The sequence below is a fragment of the Rana temporaria genome, chromosome 1 (assembly GCF_905171775.1).
Source record: "Rana temporaria chromosome 1, aRanTem1.1, whole genome shotgun sequence".
Lineage (NCBI taxonomy): Eukaryota > Metazoa > Chordata > Amphibia > Anura > Ranidae > Rana > Rana temporaria.
This window is the reverse complement of record NC_053489.1, coordinates 376,999,290-377,024,020: the sequence shown is the minus strand read 5'-3', so window position 1 is coordinate 377,024,020 and position 24,731 is coordinate 376,999,290. Positions and strand designations below refer to the sequence as shown.

General features: G+C 48.9%; 1 protein-coding gene across 1 annotated transcript in view; it reads left to right on the top strand.

Moving 5' to 3' along the window:
- POLR2B (RNA polymerase II subunit B) overlaps positions 1-24,731 on the top strand; it is a 601,249-nt gene that overhangs the window by 64,635 nt on the left and 511,883 nt on the right. Inside the window, 1 exon segment of the mRNA XM_040322519.1 lies at positions 23,534-23,753. Within this exon segment, the coding sequence (XP_040178453.1) occupies positions 23,534-23,753 (220 nt within the window).

The following is a 24,731-nucleotide window of genomic DNA, read 5'->3' as shown; positions in this document are numbered from 1 at the left end:
AGGAGAGGACTAGGCAGAACATGTTAGATACATATACATGTCATTTTAAAAACAGAGCTGAACAGCCCCGCCCAGGGGGCGGTCCCTCCGGACATAACCCTCCTCCCAGCAGCATGCAGCCTCAGTTTCGTTCTGCCTAGCAAAGGAGAAGGACGTATGGCTCCCTTTGGGCCCAACGCCCGAAGAAGGATTTTGTTTTATTTTTCTATTTATTTTTATTTTTCTACAACCGTCGGCTGAGAGACAGGCTGGATATTATAGATCCTTGTAGTCTTCTCAGTTCGGCCAGCGAGCGTGGGCACACCCTTGCAAAGAGGCTGGGTCTGCCACGACATGCCCCATGACTCCTGGGGTGGCCAGTGAGCTTTGCTCCGAGGTCCGCACATGACTGAGCTGTAGTGTTGTCTCACTCACAGTGGACCGGGCTGACGGCTACCTCCATTGCGGTTGTATGCCTGTCTGGAATGCACCAGTGAGTCGTCGCAAGGACGGGTAAGTACAGTCCCTTCCTCTGAGGTGGGGTGGTACGGCTGGGCATTCCTGGGGTTTGGGTATCCTCCCTTCCCTGCTCCCCCTTTTTTCCCTCTGTTGTGCATGCTGTCGGGATGGGGCGGGGGTGGGGACACCTTCACAGCATTCCACTACCTCACGACTTCTCCACACATCACACACGCTGTGTGTGGGACACGGGCAGCGGCGCGGAGCAGTTCTTCTCCGGTGGTGAGTCCCCTGTACACCTCTCCCCCCCCCCCCCCCCCCCGGTCAGCACAGCAGGAGTGGTGGGTGGCTTTTGTGTTCATTCTGAACTGGGCCCTGGGAGCTTTTTTTCCTCAGGTTTAAAGGAGTCAGTATCTAGTCCTACTTCCCCCCCCCAGCATGGCAGAGGCAGCTGGTACCTCTGCTTCTGCACTCACTATAGACTCCTTGTCGGCAGTCCTGGAGACATTTGTGGCCAGGGTGGAAGCGGCATGTGGCAGTAAAGGGGGTAAAAAGCGCCCCCTCCCTCCGCTATCCCCAGGGGAATGTTCAGACTCAGACCAGGACCTGGCTGCGCAGGTGCCTGGTTCTGTTGTATCTGAAGACGTGGACCAGGACCTTCCTGAGGAAGACACTGTAACTGGGTCTGGGCATGATAAGGCACTTGTCAGGGAGCTTATCAATGCTGTAAGGGACTCCCTTAAGCTAGATAGTACAGCTGAGGTATCCGCTGAGGGCTCGGTCTCTTTTGGTTCTCACAAATTAGACCGCTCTGTTAAGGTTTTTCCTTATGTGCCCTTCTTTGATAAATTCATTGATGCGGAATGGGAAAAGCCGCAGAAGGCTTTTGTAGTCCCTCACCGCCTGGCGGCTCGATACCCCTTTGAGGAGAACGTCTTAAAGAAGTGGGCTTCTCCTCCGGTGGTGGACCCTCCGGTCGCCCGGTTAAACAAAGTGACCACTCTCCCTGTAGTTCCTGCTTTTAAGGATCAGACTGATAGAAGATCTGAAGCACTGACCCGCTCCATGTTTACCATGCTGGGGTCTGCCTTGCGGCCTATTGTGGCCACTGCCCTGGTGTCTCAGACACTTACTGAGTGGGCAAAGATTTTGCGCCAGGCTGCGGAGGAGCACCAGCTCCCATCCGAGGTAATTAGACTGGCTGACCAACTGGTCCAGGGCCTTGTCTATGTTTGTGACGCTTCACTAGATGCAGCACCCTTGGTATCCAGGGCCTCTGTCTCGGCGGTGGTTTTACGCCGCCTCCTTTGGCTAAAATGCTGGTCTGCGGACCAGGCCTCTAAGAAGGCCCTGGCGGATTTGCCCTTCAAGGGTGAGAGGCTTTTTGGGTCTTCTCTGGACGACATTATCAAAGCTGTCACAGGAGGGAAAAGCACTTTCCTCCCTCAGTCCTCCAAGGGGAAGGAACCCCGCTGCAAGCCGGGTCCTTCTTTTCCCGCACAGAAGCGCTTTGTTCGTCAGTCAGGGCCCGCGGGTAAACCCTCCCAGCCCGACAGGGGCCCAGCTGGGGGACAGAAACGTCCCTGGGTGCGTAAGCCAAACAAGCCGGCACCCAAGCCCGCAACTGCATGAAGGCCTGCCCCCGCCCGACTCATGGGTGGGGGGACGGCTTCGCAGGTTCACAGCTCGGTGGACCTCTCTGCTCTCCGACCGATGGGTCTGCGAGGTGGTCTCTTCGGGGTACAAAATAGAGTTTCTTTCCTATCCCCCAAACAGATTCTTTCCCTCAAGTCTCCCTCTCCTACCAGCTCGTCGGGCTGCCCTGTTAGGGGCAGTAAGGGACCTGCTAGGTTGCGGAGTAATTTTACCTGTTCCGCAGGACGAGAGGTTTCAGGGTTTTTACTCGACTCTGTTTGTGGTCCCGAAGGACGGGTTCCGTCCGATCCTGGACCTCAAGGCTTTGAACGTCTTTGTGAAGGTCAGAAAGTTCCGCATGGAATCGATTTGCTCGGTGGTAGCTGCGCTCCACTCGGGGGACTTTCTGGCATCCTTGGACATCAAGGACGCATACTTGCATGTCCCAATCTGCGCAAGTCACCAAAGGTTTCTGCGTTTTGCTATCGGGGAGGATCACTATCAGTTTGTGGCCCTCCCTTTTGGCCTGGCGTCGGCGCCAAGAGTTTTCACCAAGGTGCTCGCGCCGATCCTAGCTTTGCTGAGACAGCGAGGCATTGCCATCGTGGGCTACTTAGACGACCTCCTTCTGAGAGCAGCTTCTGCCTCAGAATTAAGGGAGGACGTGTCTATAACCAGCCAGACCATCCAAGAGTTCGGGTGGGTCTTGAACATTCAGAAATCGGTCCTGGTTCCGACTCAGCGCTTGGAATACCTGGGACTGATTCTGGACTCCTCAATGGCGAGGGTTTTTCTACCCCTGGAAAAATTGCAGACGCTCCAGTCTGCTGTGAGTTTTGACATCTCGAAAGTGGTCGTCTCTTCGGTTTTGTATGCGGGTTCTGGGCCTCATGGTAGCCTCGTTCGAGGCGGTACCGTACGCCCAGTTCCATACCCGAGTACTACAGAGGGAGATCCTGTCCAAGTGGAACAGATCCCCATCGTCTCTGGATCGTCAGATTCAGGTCAGCAATCTGGTCAGGACTTCTCTGAATTGGTGGTTGAGGTCCCCGGCTCTTCGAGCAGGGAAGTCTTTTCTCCCCCTCCAGTGAACGGTGGTTACGACGGATGCCAGCCTCTCGGGCTGGGGGGGCGTCTGGGGGGTCCAGTCGGCCCAGGGTCGTTGGACCCTAGCAGAGTCCCGTCTACCGATCAATGTCTTGGAACTTCGGGCAATCAGGCTATGCCTCTCCTCGTGGTCAAGGAGGTTACAGGGCCGCCCGATCAGGATTCAGTCGGACAACGCTACGGCGGTGGCTTATATCAACCATCAGGGGGGAACCCGAAGCTCGACTGCAGCGTCCGAGGTCGCTCACATCCTAAGGTGGGCAGAAAGAAGCGTGCCGGCTCTGTCGGCGGTCTACATCCCAGGCGTGGAGAACTGGCAGGCAGACTACCTGAGTCGCCAGATGTTGGACCAGGGAGAATGGTCGTTGCATCAGGAGGTGTTTCAACTCATTTGCAGGAGATGGGGATATCCGGATGTGGATCTCCTGGCCTCTCGTCTCAACCGCAAGGTGTCGAGGTTCGTGGCCAGGTCCAGGGATCCCTGGGCAGACGCGTTGGTAGCTCCATGGGGTCAGTATCGATTTGATCTATGCATTTCCCCCACTGAAGTTGCTGCCTCGACTGCTCCGCAGAGTGGAGGCCGAGGGGATCCCGATGATCCTAATCGCCCCGGCGTCCGTGGTACGCCGATCTCGTGCGCCTAGTGGCGGATACGCCCTGGCGGCTGCCAGTGCGGGAGGACCTACTGTCCCAAGGTCCTATACTCCATCCTGCTTTACAGTCGCTGGCTTTAACAGCATGGCTTATGAAAGCCAGGTTTTAAGGGACCGAGGTCTTTCCGACTCGGTCATTCCAACTATGCTGCGGGCTAGGAAGTCTTCCTCTAGGAAGATTTACCATCGCACTTGGAAGGCCTACATCTCTATGTGCGAGGAGATGGGTTGGCGTCCACGGACGTATTTGGTATCCAGAATCCTGCTGTTTTTACAGCGTGGCGTGGATCAAAAGCTTGCCTTAAGCACCATTAAGGGTCAGATTTCAGCCCTGGCTGTGTTCTTTCAGCGGCCTTTGGCGGCCCATTCGCTGGTGGGTACTTTTGTGCAGGGGGTTCGTCATATTCTTCCCCCTTTGAGACCACCTCTTCCCCCATGGGATTTGAATCTGGTGCTCTCGGTTCTTCAGAAATCTCCCTTCGAGGACATCAGAGAGATCCCTCTCTTGACGCTTTCTCAGAAGGTGGCCTTCTTGGTGGCGATTACATCTGTCAGAAGGGTTTCTGAGCTGGCGGCCTTGTCCTGCAAGTCACCATACTTAGTTCTCCATAGGGACAAGGCGGTGTTACGTCCGCGACCTTCCTTTCTTCCGAAGGTGATTTCATCTTTTCACCTTAACGAGGACATTGTACTTCCGCCCTTGTGCCCTAAGCCGGTGCATCCTAGGGAGGTTGCTCTTCATTCCTTGGATGTGGTACGCGCCCTGCGGGTGTACCTGTCAGCTACGGCTCCGTTTCGGAGGTCGGACTCACTTTTTGTGTCGGTATCTGGTCCACAAAGGGGCCTGGCGGTCTCGTCTGCCACCATTTCTCGGATCAGACAGATTGTCATACAGGCTTATGCTCTTAGGGGGCGGGCGCCCCCGTTTCCGGTCACGGCACATTCCACCAGGGCAATTGGTGCTTCCTGGGCTTTCCGACATCAGGCGTCTGTCTCACAGGTGTGTAAGGCGGCGACTTGGTCGTCCGTTCACACTTTCTCAAAATTTTACAAGGTTGATGTGAGTGCATCTTCAGATGCTTCCTTCGGCCGCAAGATTTTACAGGCGGCTGTTTAAAGTTGCATCTCCTCCGTTGAGGAGCTCTGCCGGTTTGGGGTGAAGTTGTGTGTTTTTATTGACTGATACTGTTCCCACCCCTCATTTTTTTGACACTGCTTGGGGACGTCCCACTTTGTCATGAATGAAGAGGCTGTGTCCGTCCATGGACGACAAGAGAAAATAGGATTTTTTGTACTCACCGTAAAATCCTTTTCTTTGTCGTCCATGGACAGACACAGCACCCACCCCTCCTTTTTTTGGGTTTGTACTGCTTGTTACGAACTGAGGCTGCATGCTGCTGGGAGGAGGGTTATGTCGGGAGGGACCGCCCCCTGGGCGGGGCTGTTCAGCTCTGTTTTTAAAATGACATGTATATGTATCGAACATGTTCTGCCTAGTCCTCTCCTGTAAACAGGGAACATAACCCACTTTGTCATGAATGAAGAGGCTGTGTCCGTCCATGGACGACAAAGAAAAGGATTTTACGGTGAGTACAAAAAATCCTATTTTTTTTCCCCTGTAGCGTTTTTGGAGCTTCACGCTTCAGGCGACAAAACGCTCTTAGGTGTGAATGCAGCCTTAGTCATGCATCTGAAATGTATAGCAGATGTTTGTAGTTATTCTTTTTGTATAGCTTGTTTTTTGCATGTATATTGGGCTAACGCAGGGGCAGGCAACCTTTTGTGCATTGTGCCAAACAATATTTTCTTAGTCATTAACGTCCCACACACAAATGCGAAAAGGAAATTTATTTTTCATACATCATGGGACACAGTCGGGCTAATATTCATTACCTGCTGGGTTATACTCCATCAGGTGAATGGGCACTGGTAGACCAAGGTCTTTAGATGGGAAGTGATCCCCTATATAACAAGGTAGATGGCATATTCGTTTGAGTTCTCTGAGCTCCATGTCTCTAACCAAAAAACGGTTTACAAAAATGAATCGAGGGATTGACCGGATCCATTTGACACAGGCTTTACAGCTTAGATAAATGGTACCCACTATCCGAGCCTAGCAAAGACTGCTGGGTTTTGCCTGTAATGTGGCCTCTGGGTGCTGGATCCTACGAATTTGAATCCTGGAAATTACAGTGCTTAAGGCATTCCTGCAGGGGTGCTGTACAGGTCCAAGGGAGTAGTCCAGGAACATGAAAAAGAAACCAGTACTTGAAGGTCCTCAAGTGACAGGAACCCGCCAGGATGTGTGTGTGATGTAGATATAGATATATAGTGTGTGTCAGTGATTGTAACAATCAGTCAAGGTAGCTAAGCGCTGGACACCTGTGTGCGGTGAGTTTTGGGCTAGCTGTGGGTGTCTGTAAAATTTTTCTTTTTTTTTTTTTTTTGCTTGTGTGAGGAAACGCATACACATTATTGGTATAATGTTCAGCGCTAAACCATCTTATCAAAAATTAAAGTTTAAAATTGAAATGAAAAGGCATGCATCTGCATGCTGATACATGAAGGTGCAACCCTGTGAATGGCGAGTGAATTGAAAGTTCTGGGGGAGGAACCCCTAGAAATTAGTCTCAGTCTCCTCAATGAAGGCTTTAAAGGATCACTGCGAACAAAAGGAAAGCAAGAGGAGACGCGCTAGGCCAATCCTTTAAACAGCTTGAATGAATTCAGTATATAAACGTAAAACACTAAAAAGTTGCGTGAAAAATGTTGAAGCACTTGCAGAGTGATGGAGCAGGTGGGAACTTCCACATGCATCTCTCTCTGCTTGTATGATGGCTCACAACATTGCACCATTTTACCTTGGTTTTACCAGGGCACACATGCATTCACAAAGGCGCCTTTTAAAACGTAACGGCTTATTTTGTTTGACAACTAAGGGCTCGTGTGCATTCGTAAAAGAGTGCTGCTATACTGTTGTCTGGCAGCCATGGTGCACGAACATTCGCAGCAGTGTCGTTACACTCGCTTGTGTTTTAAACGGTCAGGGTGCATGTGGCTTTGCTGCACTGGCGCGCGCTAGCTTTATTTGGCGCACAAAGATTTGTGTCGTACACAAATGCGGCCATGCCTGTTTACTGGGACCACACACGTACGAACGATCTGGTGCACAGCCAACTTATTTAAGCTGTGTATGTCAAGCATGTGGTGCGTCCAAGTGAGCTGTGAGACACGGAACAGGCTCTAAACCGGACAGTTGAAGCGGTTCATTTCTCATTACCCGAGTCACGTGAGTCAACAAGTGGTGCTTGGCAGGGTTGTTACATTTGGGCTTGGTGAGCCCTATTAAAGGGTCTCCCCTCCTGTTGAAACACCCCGTTAAGAAATTGGAGTCATTAAATGCTCCCTTTTTCTTTGGCCAGTTCAGCTATTCAGCCAGCTGTCGCAGCAATCGGTATCTGCAAATCATTCAAGGATCCGGTCACACGGCTGCGGGCGGCAGGCGTTTTTTCCAGAGCCTAAAAAAAGGCTTCCAGTGACTGACTTTTCAGGGTAAAATAGCAAAGCCCCCCTTCCTAAGGGAAGGGTCAGGAAGGAGGACACCAGCAACCTCGGCATGTCCACCAACCTGCATGTGGCAATCTTGGGGTGGGGCCAGTGCTCAAGCATTAAGCAGTTAAAAGGCTCCTCCAAGCAGAGGATCCTGGTGGCTGACCATGTGTGATGCTTCTCCATCCTGCCCTGCAGATCCTGCAAGCCTGCATAGCTCCAAGGTAAGCCAGAATACTTCTGTGTCACTTAAGGCTTAACTACATTTGCAAATACTGCCGACTTGGGCAGTCTTTGACCACTTTTCCTCACGGGGACCCTTTCTGTGCTTGATTCCAGGTAAGGACCCCAGAGGAAAGGGAAAAAAAAAGCAACAAAATGTGTGCTTCATGCAACCACCGTTTTTCACCTGAATGGATAAAACCTCTCTGCCAAAAATGTATAGACAAAATGGTGGCTAAAGAATCGCAAGGTTATCTGCATGAACTGCTCAACTCCTTTTAAGAAAGAGCACCATGGCACTGCTACGCTGAGCTATTGAAGTTAGAAGTGCCAACTAATACTAGTCAAACCTGTACTCCATCTACTAGCAGGACATGCGTCTCTACAGGTAACGAGTAACGGACAATAAGACAGGAACAAGAGGATTTGGACGAATCCAAACAATCCGAATCGGAGGATGGGCTCTGAAGAGGAAGATCCGGCTTTAGAGGGCAATTTATTTCTTAAAGCTAAAGCAGACACGCTAGGTTTTAAAGAGCAAAAAAACGCAGAGCTCACACTACATGACAAAATGTACAAAGGGCTACAACCCAGGAAACCTAGAACATTCCTGTACACCAAACTCTTAAAGACATTGTCAAAAAAGAGTGGGAAGACCCAGAGAGAACTCTTCATACCAGTGTCGGTCAAACGCAGATACTCGTTTGCAGACACACCAAAACCTAGGCTAAATGCCCCAAAGTGGATGCCTCTCTAGCAGACAAGTTGCGCTACGCACCAACGATGACCTACCACACTTGTCAATTCTTGAGCTGATCCAATGGATTTCCTGGATTGGAGGCGTTGGTCAGAACTGACAGACTTTCTGGCTCTCCAGCTCCCTCAACCCTGGCTACCAGCAAAGCGCAGAAGCCGCAAGAGAGTTTGCCAACATCCTACATCTGGTGCATCACCTGGCCCTTCCACATTGAGACTAATGGGCCTACCCAGACTATTGCCCTTTTCTCCACCCTCAATTTCACTAGTCTTTGTTTTTCTCTTATGACCCAGTTCATAAGAGGAGATCTTGATCCCTGAAGTGGACACTGACTCTGGGTCTTGTCTGGCTTTGTGCATGGAGTAGACTGCTGGGATTGACCTGGCAAAAAAAAAAAAGAAAAACAAGCAATGCGGCAAAGTGAGCAAAAAATCAGGTGGTAACAGTCTCTGGGAATTCGTGCCAACCAGGCACCAAACAACTCGTCCCTTCAACTGGGATTTTACACGAACATGGGTGTCGCAGTGGGCAACAGTCCCCCACTGCAGCTCAGTCCATTGTAGGCAAACTTCAACTTCCAAAGCTCTGAACTAGCGCTAACCATGTGAAAAATGTGTAATGTCCCGCTCTGTAAACAGTAGACCAAACATGTCTGCAGGTAACATATACCGGTTTTGCAAAGTGAGGTCCGGGGCCTCAGTCTCTGACATCCGCATCATGTCGCCTCCGCAGATCCTGCTCATTGCGATCCAGCCAGTCAGCAGCTTCTGCCGCGGATTCAAAAAAGGTGGCTTGTCCCCTGGCAGTGACCCTCAACTTGGCCGGGTACAGCATGGCGTAAGACTCGAATCCTTTGTAGGCGTTTCTTTACATCGGCAAATTTGGCTCTCTTGCGTTGTACCTCCGCAGAGAAATCTGGGTAAAACTATATCCTTGCTCCATTATAGTGTACTGCTCCCTTTTCCCTAGCCAGTCTGAGTATAATCGCTCTGTCCATTGTAGTTCAAGAGCCTGGCTAGCATGGACCTAGGCGGATTGCCCGGTGGAAGGGGTCTAGGAGGTGTGCGGTGAGCCCTTTCAACCGCGAACAGCGTGGTAAACGCCTCCTTGCCGAATATTTCCTGGAGCCACATCTCTATGAAGGCCGTGGGGTCCCTACCCTCCACCTTCTCGGGGATCCCCACGATGCGGACGTTGTTTCTCCTCAGGCGGTTCTCAATGTGGTCCGTTTTTTGCGTTCGCCTGATTGTTGTAACGCCGATCTGGTATCTCTAGTGAGGGGGCAGCTGATCTTCCACCTCGCTAATGCACCCCTCCACCGCCGTGATCCTCTCTGATTTTCTGGATGTCATGTCTTATGAAAGATACTGTCTCTGTTGGTGCACCAAACTGCATCTTCAGGCCATCCACAGGCCGTCACCGAAGTTGTGCAGCGCTGCACAGCCTGCAGGATTTCACTCAGTGTGGGCTGCGGTGCATCCTCTGGCCGCTCAAATATGTGAGACATCTGGTCAGGGGAAACCTCCCAGTGGCAGCGTTTCATCCAAGGCAGAGGCGCCATCTTTCCTCCCAGCCTCGTGTGCCTGTGTTTGCGACGGTGGTGGAAGAGCAGCAAGAGCCCTGGAGCTTTTGGGCATAGTATATCATGTCTTTGGGCTGCTCCTTCCCCTGCTGTTTCAGTTCTTTAGTGGACATGCAGGTTAGGATGAAGGAAAAAAGGTGGGACAGCCGCACTCCAAAAAAACTCCTCCTTTAATTAAAAATCACAAAATACATGCCACAGCAAAAAACAGCACAACAAAAGAAAAGCTGACGTTTCGCACTATGCCTTAGTGCTTCTTCATAGCTTTTTGAGCGGTTACCCACTCTCTCATTTCATTTTCGGTCTTTAGTGGACATACCGCCCAATTCGTGCAGCTTTGTCCCCACCGCGCGCCGTTCTCTGAGGGAGAGAGGGGCCAGCGCCATCTTGGAGGTCCAGGGCCGCCACGGCTTCTTTCTCGCCTTTTGCGGGTCATCCCGGGACCAGGGAAAGCCTCAGTGCCCCCTCCGCCGTGGCCAGGAAGGTAAGGTCAGGCCTCCGGACCGAGTGTCAGGGCAGGATTGGTGCGGGAAAGGATCAATGGAGTATCAGTAGCTGGAGCTCCGTGCAGTGCGACCGCTCACATGCCCGTCCAGGCCACGCCCCATCTTGTTTGCTATCCTTAGTCACATGCAGTTAGAATAGGAAACCCCAGTGATATGGTAGGCCTGCCTTCTGTATGGCCGAAGAGCCCTGCAATTAAAATTTAGATGTAGCATACTAATGATGCCAAGTACATTTACTTTTGCCAGGTAATTTTTTTTTTTTTTTTTTTCTCTGTACATACCTTTTTTTATATCCTGATTTTGTCCAGGGCTTCCGATGACTGCGGGACTGGGCGTTCCTATCCTTCGGTTCGATGATTGACGGCTTGTGAAACAGGTCCCCTGTCGCACAACGCACGTCAACAGATTTCCGGAAATAGCCGAGCTGCGAGTCGGCACTATACGGCGCCTGCGCAGTCGGCTCTACACGATGGGCGCAGGCACTGTATAGTGCCGAATCGCAGCTCGGCTATCTCCGGGAGTCTGGTGATGCGCGTTGTGCGACAGGTCACCTGTTTCACAAGCCGTCAATCATCCAACGGAAGGATAGGAACGCCCAGTCCCGCAGTCATCGGAAACCCTGAGGCTGGGATAGGAAGCCCTGGACAAAATCAGGATATAAAGGTATGTACAGAGAAAAAAAAATGACATGGCAAAAGTAAATGTACTTAGTATGCTGGCTTAATTAGTTTTTAGGGTGAACCTCCACTTTAAGAATATATTTGTGCAGTTTGCATGTGGTTTCTCTGGGATTATCCTACATTTTGTGAAGGAGATTGAAGAACCCTGTGGGCCCTATCTGAATAGGAACAGTACCAGGCAGTGCAAGGATTTGTCTAAATATGCCCACGAGGGTAGGGATGATATCTCTTGGTGCTGTAGCCTCTGGCAGGCCGTGAATGCAGATGTTTCCCCGCCTTCTATGGTTCTCAAAATTAGTCTGGCATAACAAAGTTTCTATTTTCTGATCCTGTGCAATACATCTTGTCTGCAGACCAATTTGATGCATGATGAGGCGTATGGTCTGAATACTGACACTCGCCCCCCACCCCTTCAACCTCTGCAGCAATGCTGGCAACTAGGGATGAGCTTCGTGTTCGAGTCAAACCCATTTTCGACTCGAACATCGTATGTTCGATCGTTCGTATTTCGACGAACTTTACGGGCCGTTTGCGCCAAATTCGAGTGTCGCGTCACGGCGCATTGCTGGCTGATTGGCCAAGCATGAACTATGACCCGCATGCTTGGCCAATCACAGCGCGCAAAAAACGGAGAGCCATAATTGGCCAAAGTCAGGGTGGCTTTGGCCAATTATGGCTCAGGGGGTTTAGTACACGCCCCACACTATAAAAGCCTGCCTGCAGGGCAGCCTTGTGTAGTGTGTTGCGGCGGTGGTTAGAGAATAGATCTGTCAGTGTCCTTTTTTTTTTTTTTTTTTTTTTTTTCTAGGTAGATGGAGCAGGCAGGCTAGTCAGTTAGTGTGTAGAGGATATATATATATATATATATATATATATATATATATATATATATATATATATATATATATATATATATATATATATATATATATATATATATATATATATATATATATATATATATACACTGTATAGTTTAGCTAGATCAGTTCTTCCTAATTTACTGGCAGGCAGTTGATTGTGCTAGCTGCAGTATTCTCACGTGGTGTATTGCCTGTGTGCTCTGTAGTTTGCACCTAAAGCTACTTGGTGTGTACTGCCCGTGTGCTCTGTAGTTTGCGCCTAAAGCTACTTAGTGTGGGAGGGGGCGTGTCCGGATGGCAGAGGGAACAGACATGTGAGACTGCATCCTATAGCCGATTTGTACCAGACCAACTTCTAAATACTCCCCACGGTAGCAGGTCCGATTCAGATGGCAAGATGGCTCCAGGGCACAGGCAGAGCAGCATGGCATGATGCTACAGCCACCCATCTCCACTTCTCACAAGAAATGGCAGGCTCTGGTGAGCGATTCTGCCCCTGCTCCCCACTGTACAGCCAGACCCCCTGCAGTCTCAGGACTCCCCCCCCATAGGCAGTGAGGATGGCTCAGGCCCTGATTCCCCTCCTGCTGAGCCCACCCTGGCCACCATCATGCATGCTATACAGGACTGCAAGGCCTCTCTCACTGCACAGATTGCATCAGTCCACATGAACTTTTCTCTCCTGAAGCAAGATGTGCAACATTTTAAGGGACAGAGCTAGGGAGGCTGAGGAACGTTTTGGCTCCCTTGAGGATGTTGTCCACCCCTTAGCTGTTAGTGAGGGACCATACAGGGGAAATGGCGGCCCTCTGCGCCAAAATTGACAATTTGGAAAATCGTTCGAGGAGGAACAACCTCCGCTTCGTTGGTTTCCCTGAAAGGGCTGAGGGCTCCCACCCAGAAAAATTCTTATCATTGGCTGAGGGACATTTTTGGGACTGATGCACCATCCTTTTCACATGTTATTGAGCGTGCCCACCGCACCCCTCCATGTCCCCCACCTTCTGGAGCACCCCCACGATCCATTATAGCAAGGATCCTCAACTTCCAAGACAAAGTTGCTATTCTGCTTCTGGCCCAGGGGGAGGGTCCACTTTAATACAATGGCAACACCATCTGTGTACCCCGATTTTTCAGCAGATGTCCAGCGACAACGCACCTCCTTTGCGGCAGTGAAGGCCCGCCTGCGTACGGAGGGCCTCTCCTACGCCACGCTTTTTCCCGCCAAGCTGCGCATCATTTATGGGGGTAAAGCGCATTTCTACAACAACCCCAAGGAGGCTATGGCCTGGCTCAATGATCGATAGAGTTCTTCCTAGGCACAGGGCTGCCTAATATCTGTGGTCCTAGGCCCCTGCATTCTCCTCTGTTTGCCTTGAACTGATTATGGATATGTCTATCCTTCCATTTTGGAGAACTCATTTGCCTTGACTGCACTGTCTGATCCAGATTTTCATGAAGGTATGGTACACCTCCCTGCAATGGGCCTGAGAACTATTACCCTGTCATCTTTAATCCTAATAGACTGAACTTCCTCTTTAACAGGCCTATCCCCCTACAACTTCTGCCGGTTGTTTACGCTGCAATCTACTGCATCCGCTGTTGGACTGTGATGCTTTTCACCCCTACAATGCTGCTCGGAAGTCACTCTGGACTCCACTACATGCCCCCATTTTTTTTTTTTTTTCTTTTTAGGTTCCTTTTTGCACTTTTTGACTTCTATTTTTTTTCTCAGGTTGCTGCCTATGCCAGACTTTTAATGTTTTTTATTATTTCATTGCTGGCTCATGATGTCCTGATGGCGGATCCATGCACTTTTTTTACTTGTGTGCATGTATGTGCTTCAGGTGGCACGGCCTGTCTTGTATGCATGTTACTTTGTGCTTATTTACTACTGTATGTTTTACAATGGCAAAGCCCCTACGGATAGTCTCCTGGAATACTAGAGGTCTGAATGCACCCCAGAAGAGATCCCTGGTCTTTTCACTATTAAAAATGTCACCCGCACATCTGTCTCCAAGAGACTTGCCTTACAGGCTCTAAAACAAGGGCCCTAAAACGCCCGTGGTTGTCTAACTCCTATCATGCCACTCCTACCAATTACTCCAGGGGGGTTTCCGTCCTTCTAGCCAAATTTCTCCCGGCTGAGACGGTACAAGTTAAAACCGACCCGGACTGGCGGTTTATTCTTACTTTGCAAATTTCTACTGTGACCTTTTACCCTGGGCAACATTTATGTGCCCCCCCCCCCCTGTTTTCGGTGGAGGTACTCTCTAGACTGTCACTTCAGCTGCTGACTAGACCCCCTGGCCCCTTTATGTGGGGGGCTTTAATGCTATATTGGATCCAACTATGGACCGCCTGGGTGGTCGAGGTAGACCTTTTCTCGACTGGGCACAGGTTCATGGCCTTACAGAGGTGTGGCAATGGAAAAATCCGGATGTACGCCACTTTTCCTGCCACTCGGATTCTTTCCACACCATGTCCAGACTGGATATGGCGTTTGCTCTAGGTGAGACCCTCCCTGTTGTCTCTGCGGTTTCATATCTGCCTAGAGGGGTTTCTGATCATACCCCTCTCTCAGTGGACCTCCTCCTCCTAGGTTCGGGACCTGCTATTTGGTGCCTGAACTCATACTGGTTGGAGGAAGAGGTAGTGCAGGGAGAATGCAGGACAGGCATCACAAACTATTGGAGGGATAATCTGGGAAAGGTTGACCCATCCACTGAATGGGACGCGTTTAAGACAACTCTGAGGGGCACTTTCATGTCCATCACAGGGGTCTTGTGCAAAAATAACCGGATGCTTACAGAGGAACTTGTGACTGTTATGGTACGTGCTGAGTCTGCTTATTTCTCTGACCCTGCCTCCGACACGAGGGAGGCATGGTTAGAGCCGTAGGGAGAAGGAACTCCATCTGTTAGATCTCACGCAAAAACGCATGTTGCATGCCACACAAATCGTTTGAACATGGTAATAAAGCCGGACGTCTCTTGGCATATCTGACTAGACCTGACCACTCTCCCATTTCCATCCCACGTATCTTTACTGCTCAAGGCCCCATCAGTGACAACCCAGGGGATATCCTGGACTACTTTTTATGCTTTTACAAAGACCTGTATACCTCTAGGGTTAACTACGATGACTCCCAATTGAATGACTACTTGGCTGACATATCTCTCCCCTCCTTGTCAACGGAGGGGGCGTGAAGTGCTGGATGCACCCATCTCGGTTGAGGAAATTGCTGCAGCCATTTTACAAATGCCTGCACATAAGACTCCGGGCTTAGACGGTTTCCTGACTGAATGATACTCACAATTTAAAGACAATTTATGCCCCTTTCATTTGTGAACCTATAACAAAGCTCTAGATGTTGGGATCCCCCCCCCCCCCCCCCCAACGATGCGAGAGGCTTTGATTGTGCTTCTTTTAAAACCCTGTAAGGACCCACTTAAATGTGACTCTTGCCGTCCAATTTCTCTTAATGTGGACGTTAAATTTCTGGCCAAAATATTGGCAAACCGTTTGAACACTAGTCACATCCTTGGTCAATAGTGACCAAGGGGGCTTTATCCCCGGCAGGTCCACCAGAATGAATATCCGCAGGCTGTTTCATAACCTGCAATATCCACAGGACTGTCCTCCCACTCGTGCTATTGTGTCTTTGGACACTTGCAAGGCATTCAAAAGTGTGGAATGGCCATATCTGTTTTGGGTGTTACAGATGTATGGCTTTGGCCCCCGTGCTGTAGCATGGAAAAAACTCCTTTACACCTCCCCTGTAGCTCGGGTGCGGGTCAATTCCTCTATCACTGGCCCCTTTTACTAGGGGCACACGACAGGGGTGCCCGTTGTCGCCCTTCTTGTTTGCCCTGGCCATGGAGCCGCTTGCGGTTTGCATTCGCTCCTCCCCCTCGATTTAAGGACTCCCAATTGCTACTATAGGGGCGCGTTTCACTTTATGTGGAGGACACATTGGTGTATCTGCCTGATACTAATGAATCACTTCAGGCTCTGTTGGTGGAGATTAATACCTTTTTGGAGACTATTCTGGCATCCGGGTGATTTGGGATAAGTCTAGTCTTTTCCTCCTAGATGTGGCTGAGCCTCCCCTGATTCACCCGGATTCCAAGCTTCAAGTGGTATCCTCCTTTAGGTACCTTGGGGTTCTGGTGCAGACCCCTTTATCTTTGTATGTCGCCAATAACTTGGATCCTCTATTGGTCAGCCTTCAGAAGCAGACCAAGCAGTGTATGGATCTGCCTCTGGATCTTATGGGGCGGGCCAACGTCCTCAAAATGATTTACCTACCGAGATTACTCTATCCTTGCCAATTCACCTTGCAAAATACCTAAATCTATTTTTAAACGCATAGATTCAATTTGTACTACTTTTTCCTGTGGAAGGGTGGCTCCCCCCAAGGTAGCACTTGAAACACTACGGTTGCCAGCGCACTTGGCAGGCCTGGCATTTCCCAACTTCTTTCTATATTTGCCATCCCAGTTGGTGCACATCCACAATTGTCTGTGCCCGGTTCCGGCCAATGCCTGTACCTCCATGGAGGGAGCCATCGCATCTTCTCTGGAAACCCTACATAATATCTACAGAGGCCAGTTCCCCGATCGCCCCGGAACCTCCCTACTTGCCACTTCCCTTTCCTCTTTAGTGACAATATAACAAAGTATCCAGGCACACCTGTCTGAAATCTCCCAACAACCCCCTGTGGTTTAACCCTAATCTGCAGGAACTATACTCCCTTCCTGATCCGAATTGCGGGTACTCCAAGTGGGTTAAATATTTATGCCACCTGTACAATGCTCAGGGCTTTAAATCTTTTTCTCAGCTACATTTAGACTTTGATTTACCAAGATCGTACCTATTTCATTACTACCAGCTCAGGCACGCTATCTGTGCCCAGTTTGGCTCCCTGGATGACCCCACTGACCTGCCCCCATTGGAAAAACTGCTCAGACAGCCAGATCCCACTAAATTTGTCTCCACCTATTATGCAGCCCTAATGACTGACTTTAACCCCAGGTTTCACAAAGCTCAGGTAAAATGGACCTCTCTGGACATCTGCCTGGTAGATGAGGACTGGTCAGAATTTACTGATACGTAAAAAAAACCTCTGTTATTGCTTCCCGGGACCGCATCATACAGGTCAAAATTTTCCATCAAACCCATCTCTAGGTTACACAGGATGAGTCTCCTGCCTGTTTCTGCGGCTGTGGCCGGGAGGCCGTTTTCTTGCACTGCTTCTGGACATGCCTGGTAGTCCAGGACTTTTGGGAAGAAGTGGGTGCTTTCATCTCATCGGTGCTAGGCCTCCCAAACATAATCCACCCCAAGAACTGCCTATAAGGCATTTTTGGCGAATTACACCTATCGCATGTCAAGAGACTGCTCCGTATACCTTTTCCATGTTAATAAAGCTATTTTACTGTCCTGGAAGGGCGCACAGACCTCTCTGAAATCCCTCTGGTTAAAACGTATTAATGACGCTATCCCACTGTATAAACGTACATTTGAACTCCGGAAACTGAATCAAACCTTCCACAAAATTTGGGGTAGAAGGTTGGCTAGTCCGCTAACCCTCTCCCAGCTCTGATTGTACTACTCTTGCTTGACCATTGATGGGCCGTGCCTCACGGATCTCTAATGTCTGGACCTCCGCTTTTGCTATATCCAGGTATTATACCTGAATCTTTACCACTGTGCCTACTTTATATTTTGCACTGATGTCAGTTTTATTTTTCTATGTTTGAGTGTATTGCCTAACGTTTATGACCAGGTTGTCTGGTGTTTTTTTTGTATGTTTTTCTGTTTGTTGGTTCGTCTTAAACCTAATAAAAATATCTTTAAAAAAAAAAAGCTACTTGGTGTGTACTGCACTTGTGCTCTGTAGTTTGCACCTAAAGCTTATTGGTGTGTGTGTGTGTGTGTGTGTGTGTACTGTCTTTGTCCTCTGCAGGCCATTAGTATGTCTGGAAGGACAACAAGGAGAGGCAGAGAGTCACGAGGGCATGCAGGCTCTGCATCTAGAGGCAACAGTGCTGGTCGTGGACACTGTGCATCATCAGCACCTTGTCCACGACCAGCACTGTTGCCTCTAGATGCAGAGCCTGCTTGCCCTCGTGACTCTCTGCCTCTCCTTGTTGTCCTTCCAGACATACTAATGGCCTGCAGAGGACAAAGGCAGTACACACACCAAGTAGCTTTAGGTGCAAACTACAGAGCACAAGTGCAGTACACACCAAGTAGCTTTTTTTTTTTTTTTTTTATTTTTTTTTTTTAAAGATATTTTTATTAGGTTTAAGACCAACCAACAGAAAAACATACAAAAAAAAAAAACACCAGACAACCTGGTCATAAACGTTAAGCAATACACTCAAACATAGAAAAATAAAACTGACATCAGTGCGTCCTTGTTTTCGGCAGCTGGCCATGTTGAGCCGCAACATGTCGAAGACTTGGTAGAATGGATGATCAAGCCGTCCTCATCCTCCTCATCCTCTCTCACCCAGGCTCAGGTTACTTTGTCTGGCAAAGTAGCTGCCAAGGCTCCTCTTCCCTCTGCTCAATGGCATCACTCACTCCATCCCTAGCCCCACCATGTCCTCCTGAGGAGTCCCCCAAACTGTTTGAACACAGTGTTGGGTACATGCTGCATGAGGATGCGCAGGGTTTTGAAGGCTCCGATGATGGTACACAGATAAAGGAAGGCAGTAACGTGAGGCCAGAGAGAGGGGGTGCCCTTGTAGGACCGCAATCTGGCAGGCATGTTCCCCCAGCTGCAGCATACTGCCAGGTTTTATACAGTGATGAGGGAGGGGATGATGAGGTCACTAACTCAACGTGGGTGCCTGATGGGGAGGAGGAGGAGGAGGAGGCACAGGCACATCTCCGAGGCAGTATGCCCTCCAGGGGCCAGCTTAATGGCAGCACACTGACTGCATCACAACGCAGAGCTACGCATGTGCAGGGCGCTGCTGTGTCTCAGCGTTATCCCAAAAGTTCTTTGGTGTGGGCCTTTTTTGAGACGAGTGCATCAGATTGCACCGCTGCGATTTGCAACATATGTCTCAAGCGTTTCTCATGTGGCCAAAACATCACCCGCTTGGGCACCACATGCTTGACTGGACATATTTTGACCTGCCATGCAGTTCGTTGGCAAGCGTACCTCAAAGACCCACACCAAAGAACAAAGCAGACCTATCCTTGCCCCTCATCAGCTGGGATCTCCAACCCCACTATACCCTCAGTCCTCTCTGTAGCCTTCACTGATAGGACTGAAGGTGTAGAATAAAATGTCAGTCTAGTACATGCGGGCAATCTACTATCGGAACACTGATGGCAGATTGTACCAGGCAAATTTCCCTGCCCCAGCTGCTGCAGCGCCGAAAAAAGTTCTCTCTCAGCCATCCACATGCCCAGCGGTTGAATGCTAGCTTGGCTAAATTGCTAGCACTTCAACTGCTGCCATTTCAGTTGGTAGATTCTGCCCCCTTCCTGTGAGTTTGTGGAATGTGCGGTACCTTGGTGGCAAGTTCCCAAATGCCACTTTTTCTCAGGGAAGGCGATTCCGGCTCTCTACCGGCATGTGGAAGGCAACATCCATGCCTTGCTGGACAGGGCGATCAGTGGTAAGGTGCATATTACCGCTGACTCATGGTCCAGCAGGCATGTACAAGGACGTTTCCTATCTTTCACGGTGCATTTGGTGACTCTGCTGGCAGCTGGGAAGGACGCAGGGCAAGGTACAGTAGTGTTGGAGGTTGTTCCGCCATCACGCCTCCAAAATGCTACTACTGGTTGTGACACACCTCTCTCCTCCACCCCCTCTTCTTCTTCCTCTGTCGCCTCTTCCTATGCTGTGTCCTCGGAACCAGCGGTGCTCCGTAGGCATTCAAAGGGCTACGCAGGCAAAGAGATGCCATGCGGTGCTTGAGCTGGTGTGCTTGGGAGACAGGAGCCACACTGGGGCAGAGGTTCTGTCAGCTCTGCAGGGGCAGGCTCAGAGGTGGTTGACGCCACGCCAGCTTAAGCCAGGAATGGTGGTTTGCGTCAATGGCACCAATCCTCCTCTCCGCCCGGCAACAGGGACAACTGACCCATGTGCCCTGTTTTGCTCATGTCCTTAATTTGGTGGTGCAGTGGTTCTTGGGCAGGTACCCAGGCTTACAGGATGCAAGCAGGCCAGGAAAGTCTGTGTGCAGTTCCGACGGTCATATAATCCCAGTGCTCGGCTGGCAGACCTCCAAAGGGAATACAACCTTCCCAAGAACCGCCTAATCTGTGACATGCCCACCAGGTGGAACTCTACGTTGGCCCTCTGCTGCGTGTGCAGCCACTGCAGCATGGCCATCAATGAGTACCTTTGCCAATATGGCAGCAGAACAGATTCAGGGAGCTTTGTTCCCCCCCCACGCCAGTGGGCCTTGATCAGGGCTGCATGCACTGTCCTGTCACCATTTGAGGAGGCCACAAGGATGGTGAGCAGTGACAGTGCATGCATCAGTGAGACTGTCACTCTTATTCACATGTTGGAGCACACATTGTGTGGAATAATGGACAGGGCCCTTGAGGCAGAACAGAGGGAGGAAGAGGAGGACTTCCTTACCTCTCAAGGTCCCCTTTATCCACAGTGCTCCTGCTTGCCTGCCTATTGCACAGGAAGAGAAGGGAGGAGGAGGATTGTGTCGGCATGGAGATGGAGCCTAGCACTAAGCATCAGCAGCAGTCTTCAAGGGATCAATTACAGTCCCAAGGAACCCATGGACTTGTACGTGGCTGGGATGAGGTGGCTGCAGATCATGGTGTCCTCAGTGACCCAGAGGACTCCACACCGAAAGCCTCAGCAAACCTACGCGGCATGGCCTCCCTGATCCTGCAAAGCCTGCGCAAGGGTCCTTGTTTTCGTGCTATCAAGGTGAGGGATCATTGCTGGCTGGCAACTCTCCTTGATCCACGTTACAAGAGTAAGGTTGCGGACCTTATCTTGCTGGCGCAGATGAGCAGAAGATGAAACCTCTTCGGGAGGCCTTGCAGAAAGGTCTGTGCAACGCGTTCCCAGAGACTGGGGGGTTACAAAATCTTGGTCCTGGACAACGTGTTGCTGAGGCTTCGGTCAGTCACAGAAGGAGCGGTGGAGAAGGTGGCTGTCTGACCGATGCGGTCAGACAATTTTTTAGTCCGCAGGCCCAAGGTATGACCGGTTCCAGCAACCATCGCCAGCGTCTGTTTTACATGGTGCGGGAATGCCTAGGGACAAGATCAGACTTTGACACCTTTCCCACCGAAAATCCTCTGGCTTACTGGGTCTTGAGGATGGATCCCTGGCCAGAGCTTGCACAGTATGCAATTGAGCTACTGGCCTGTCCTGCATCCAGCGTTCTTTCAGAACGCACATTCGGTGCTGCTGGAGGCTTTGTAACCAACCGATCATAGGGTGCGCCTCTCCACCGACTCGGTCGATCGACTGACCTTCATTAAAATGAATCAGGCTTGGATCACCACCAGCTACCAAGCACCTGATGCTGATGTAACCGGAGTAATTTTTTTTGAAATGTCCGATCCCTTTAAGACTGCCTATGCTGATGCTGAGTGAATATCCTTTTTCTCCTCAATGATCTTGCTGATGGCTTGTAAGAACATTGTTCTGGGCACCGCCACCAGTGGCTAAGGCCCAATTTTTCTGCCCCTGTTTAACAGGGGCGTGTAATTACAATTCTTGATCTAATATTTCACAGCAGGGCGTTCCAGCGCCCACAAAGACTAACTGTGAGGGCTTACACCAACACCTAGGGCCCAAATTTAAGCAGAGTATATACGGCAGGCCCCTACTTTAAAACATCCAACTTACAAACGACTCCTACTTGCAAACAGGAGACAACAGGAAGTGAGAGGAAATCTACCACTAGGAAGAGAATTTCTCTTCTGTAAAGGGTGTCTCCTGTCCACTGATGCTTTATCACAATCCTTGTTTCACAAAAAAAATATTTTTTCAAAAAATCATTTGTCATTGGGACAGAAAGTGAGGTGCAATCGTCTGAACAGATGCACACAGACGGCAATCTTAAATTACTTTACTTTTTTTCTTATAGTAATCTAATTTTGTGCAGGGACAGTTCTAAACACGTGCCACTACTATAGACACCCAGCAGGTACGATGTTTAAAGGATTTTTTTCATTTTTTTTTTTCTTTCACTTTAAGCATCATTAAAATCGCTGCTCCAGAAAAAATGACCGTTTTTTAAAACTTTCTTTTCCATTGATACATGTTCCCTGGGGCAAGACCCGGGTTCTCAAAGAAGTTTTACGACAATAACTTGCGTATTAGGCTTTAAAATTAGCACTTTTGAATTCAAACGTTCCGAGTCCCATTGACGTCAATGGGGTTCTAAATTGGTGCAAACCGAACGTGTGTGTGTGTGTGTCTCATCCCTTCTGGCAACTCGTACGTCCATTTCCCGAAGACAACCTCTGAGCATGACGCTGAGCATGTGCACTCAACTTTTTGGGTCGACCATTGTGAGGCCTGTTCTGAGTGGGCCATCTTGCTCCACCCAGTCTGCTTGCCAGAGCCCAGCGTGACACACCTCCCCGGGGAGGCGTGTCACGCTGTGCACTGGGCTCTGGCAAGCAGACTTGGAGAGGGAATGTTAGCAGTGAAGCACTGGTGTGAGAGGAGGGGGAGAGCAAAATTCAGGGGTGGATTAAAGAGGAAGCAGGTGAGGCTGTTTGGGACTTGTTAAAAGTACTATCTTGATGTTTTTACAGCTATATATATATATGTGTGTGTGTGTGTGTGTGTGTGTGTGTGTGTGTGTGTGTGTATATATATATATATATATATATATATATATATATTTATTTATTTATTTATTTATTTTTGGTCCAAAGAAAACAGACTTTTTTTTTTTTTTGCTGATCCGATGCGTGTTTTTTGATCCGTTGCACCCCTACTGTATTGGGATATTTTGAGGGGACAGAAAATGTAGAGTTAAACAAACAAGCTGTACAATCACTACTTAACATTGTTGCATTTCTTCAGTGTTGCCACATGAAAACCTATAATAAAATATTTACGAAAATGCTAGGTGTGTACTCGCTTTTGTGAGATACTGTACATGTGTGGGACCAATGCATGTATGATCTATGCACAGGGTGGGGTGGGAGTGCTTTTTACTTTTATTTTTATTGTGAAAGGAAATAGATTGGCTTTGAATCTGGATTTTTTTCCCCCATGTTTGTGTTCTTGGCAGCAACATTAACGTAGCAAGATTTTGTAAAACCTATGATTAAGTATCATCATAGTATTGTGGATACTGTGGGTAAAATAAATTGTAATCAAGTATTATAAATGGTCATGTTTGTTTTCTGATCATAACTTCCTCTGTAGTGTTTGGGAGGGGGGGGGGGGGGGGGGGGTCATGCCTTCTTTCATTTGTGTGTGTGTTTGTGTTTTTTTTTTTTTTTTTTTTTTTTTGAAAGACATGAGATGTAATAAAGGTAAACTTGTGTTTTTGAATTCTAATACAGGTATTCTGCCCCTCTCTACGTTGATATCACAAAGACTGTCATAAAAGAAGGGGAGGAACAGATTCAAACGCAGCATCAGAAAACTTTTATTGGAAAAATACCAATAATGTTGCGTTCTACATACTGCCTCTTGAATGGCCTTACTGATCGCGATCTATGCGAGTTAAATGAATGTCCACTAGACCCAGGAGGTTACTTTATCATTAATGGGTCTGAGAAGGTAAAACTTTTTTTTTTTTTTTGTGATATTGTCATTTTCAAGCAGGCGTGCAATGCATTTTAGCCTTTTAAATTTCATAAAGCACATTTTTGAAGATGGTGGGTGTATGTTTAATATTGGTCTGTCTTTGTGTTTTTTTTTTTTATCACTGCCTACTTGTGTACAAGGTTAAACTCCCTACCCCATGCCACCCTGGATTGGTGTCCCTGCTTAATTGAAGTGCAAGTGTGGCATAAAGTGCCTGATAATGCTTGAGAGCACTATACTTCTTTTTTTTTTATCATCGCTTGTCCTGCTTTTCTTGGTAATGTGAGCGCCGCTTGTTTACTCTGCTTGGGTGTGCACATGTGATAGCTCTTCCACATGTGATGTGGTTGAAAGAGTGGCTCTATTTGGATGTGGCATAACCCCTAACATACTGGCTGCCCCAGTATGTTGGGGGGGGTGCATTTAAAATGCTGCGCTCTTGCTGATTTTTTATTTTATTTTTCTCTAGTCCAGGGAGGCTGTGTGGCATTGTTGGGTACCACTAGTAATAGGGGAATTGCCTGTTTTTTTGTCTAATCTTTCCATACTGTGTGTTTTTGTTTACCACCTAGACTTGTTCTTGATCTGAAGAATCTTAATTTTTAGTCCAAACGGCTCTTGATTACATGAAAATGTTAACAATCCTTTCACAGAACTGCTGTTTTTTTTTTTTTTTTTTTTTTTTTTCACACAATATGGTGTTCTGCCATGGTGTAAAAAAATGTTTTGATTGCCCAAGGTTCTCATCCTGGTAGGATTAAAGTGAATGTAAACCTGATTCATGAAATTTGAGCTGGGCACATATATATCTGCAGTATTTTGTGATCTCTCTTTAATGAGCCAAGTCTTGTAGCTTTCTCCTGAACTGTTCCTCTGTTATCAGCCTGATAATCCCGGATAAATTCTGACTTTTTAGACCAAAGCAGCCTAAATCTTTTGTCCAGGGAGTTT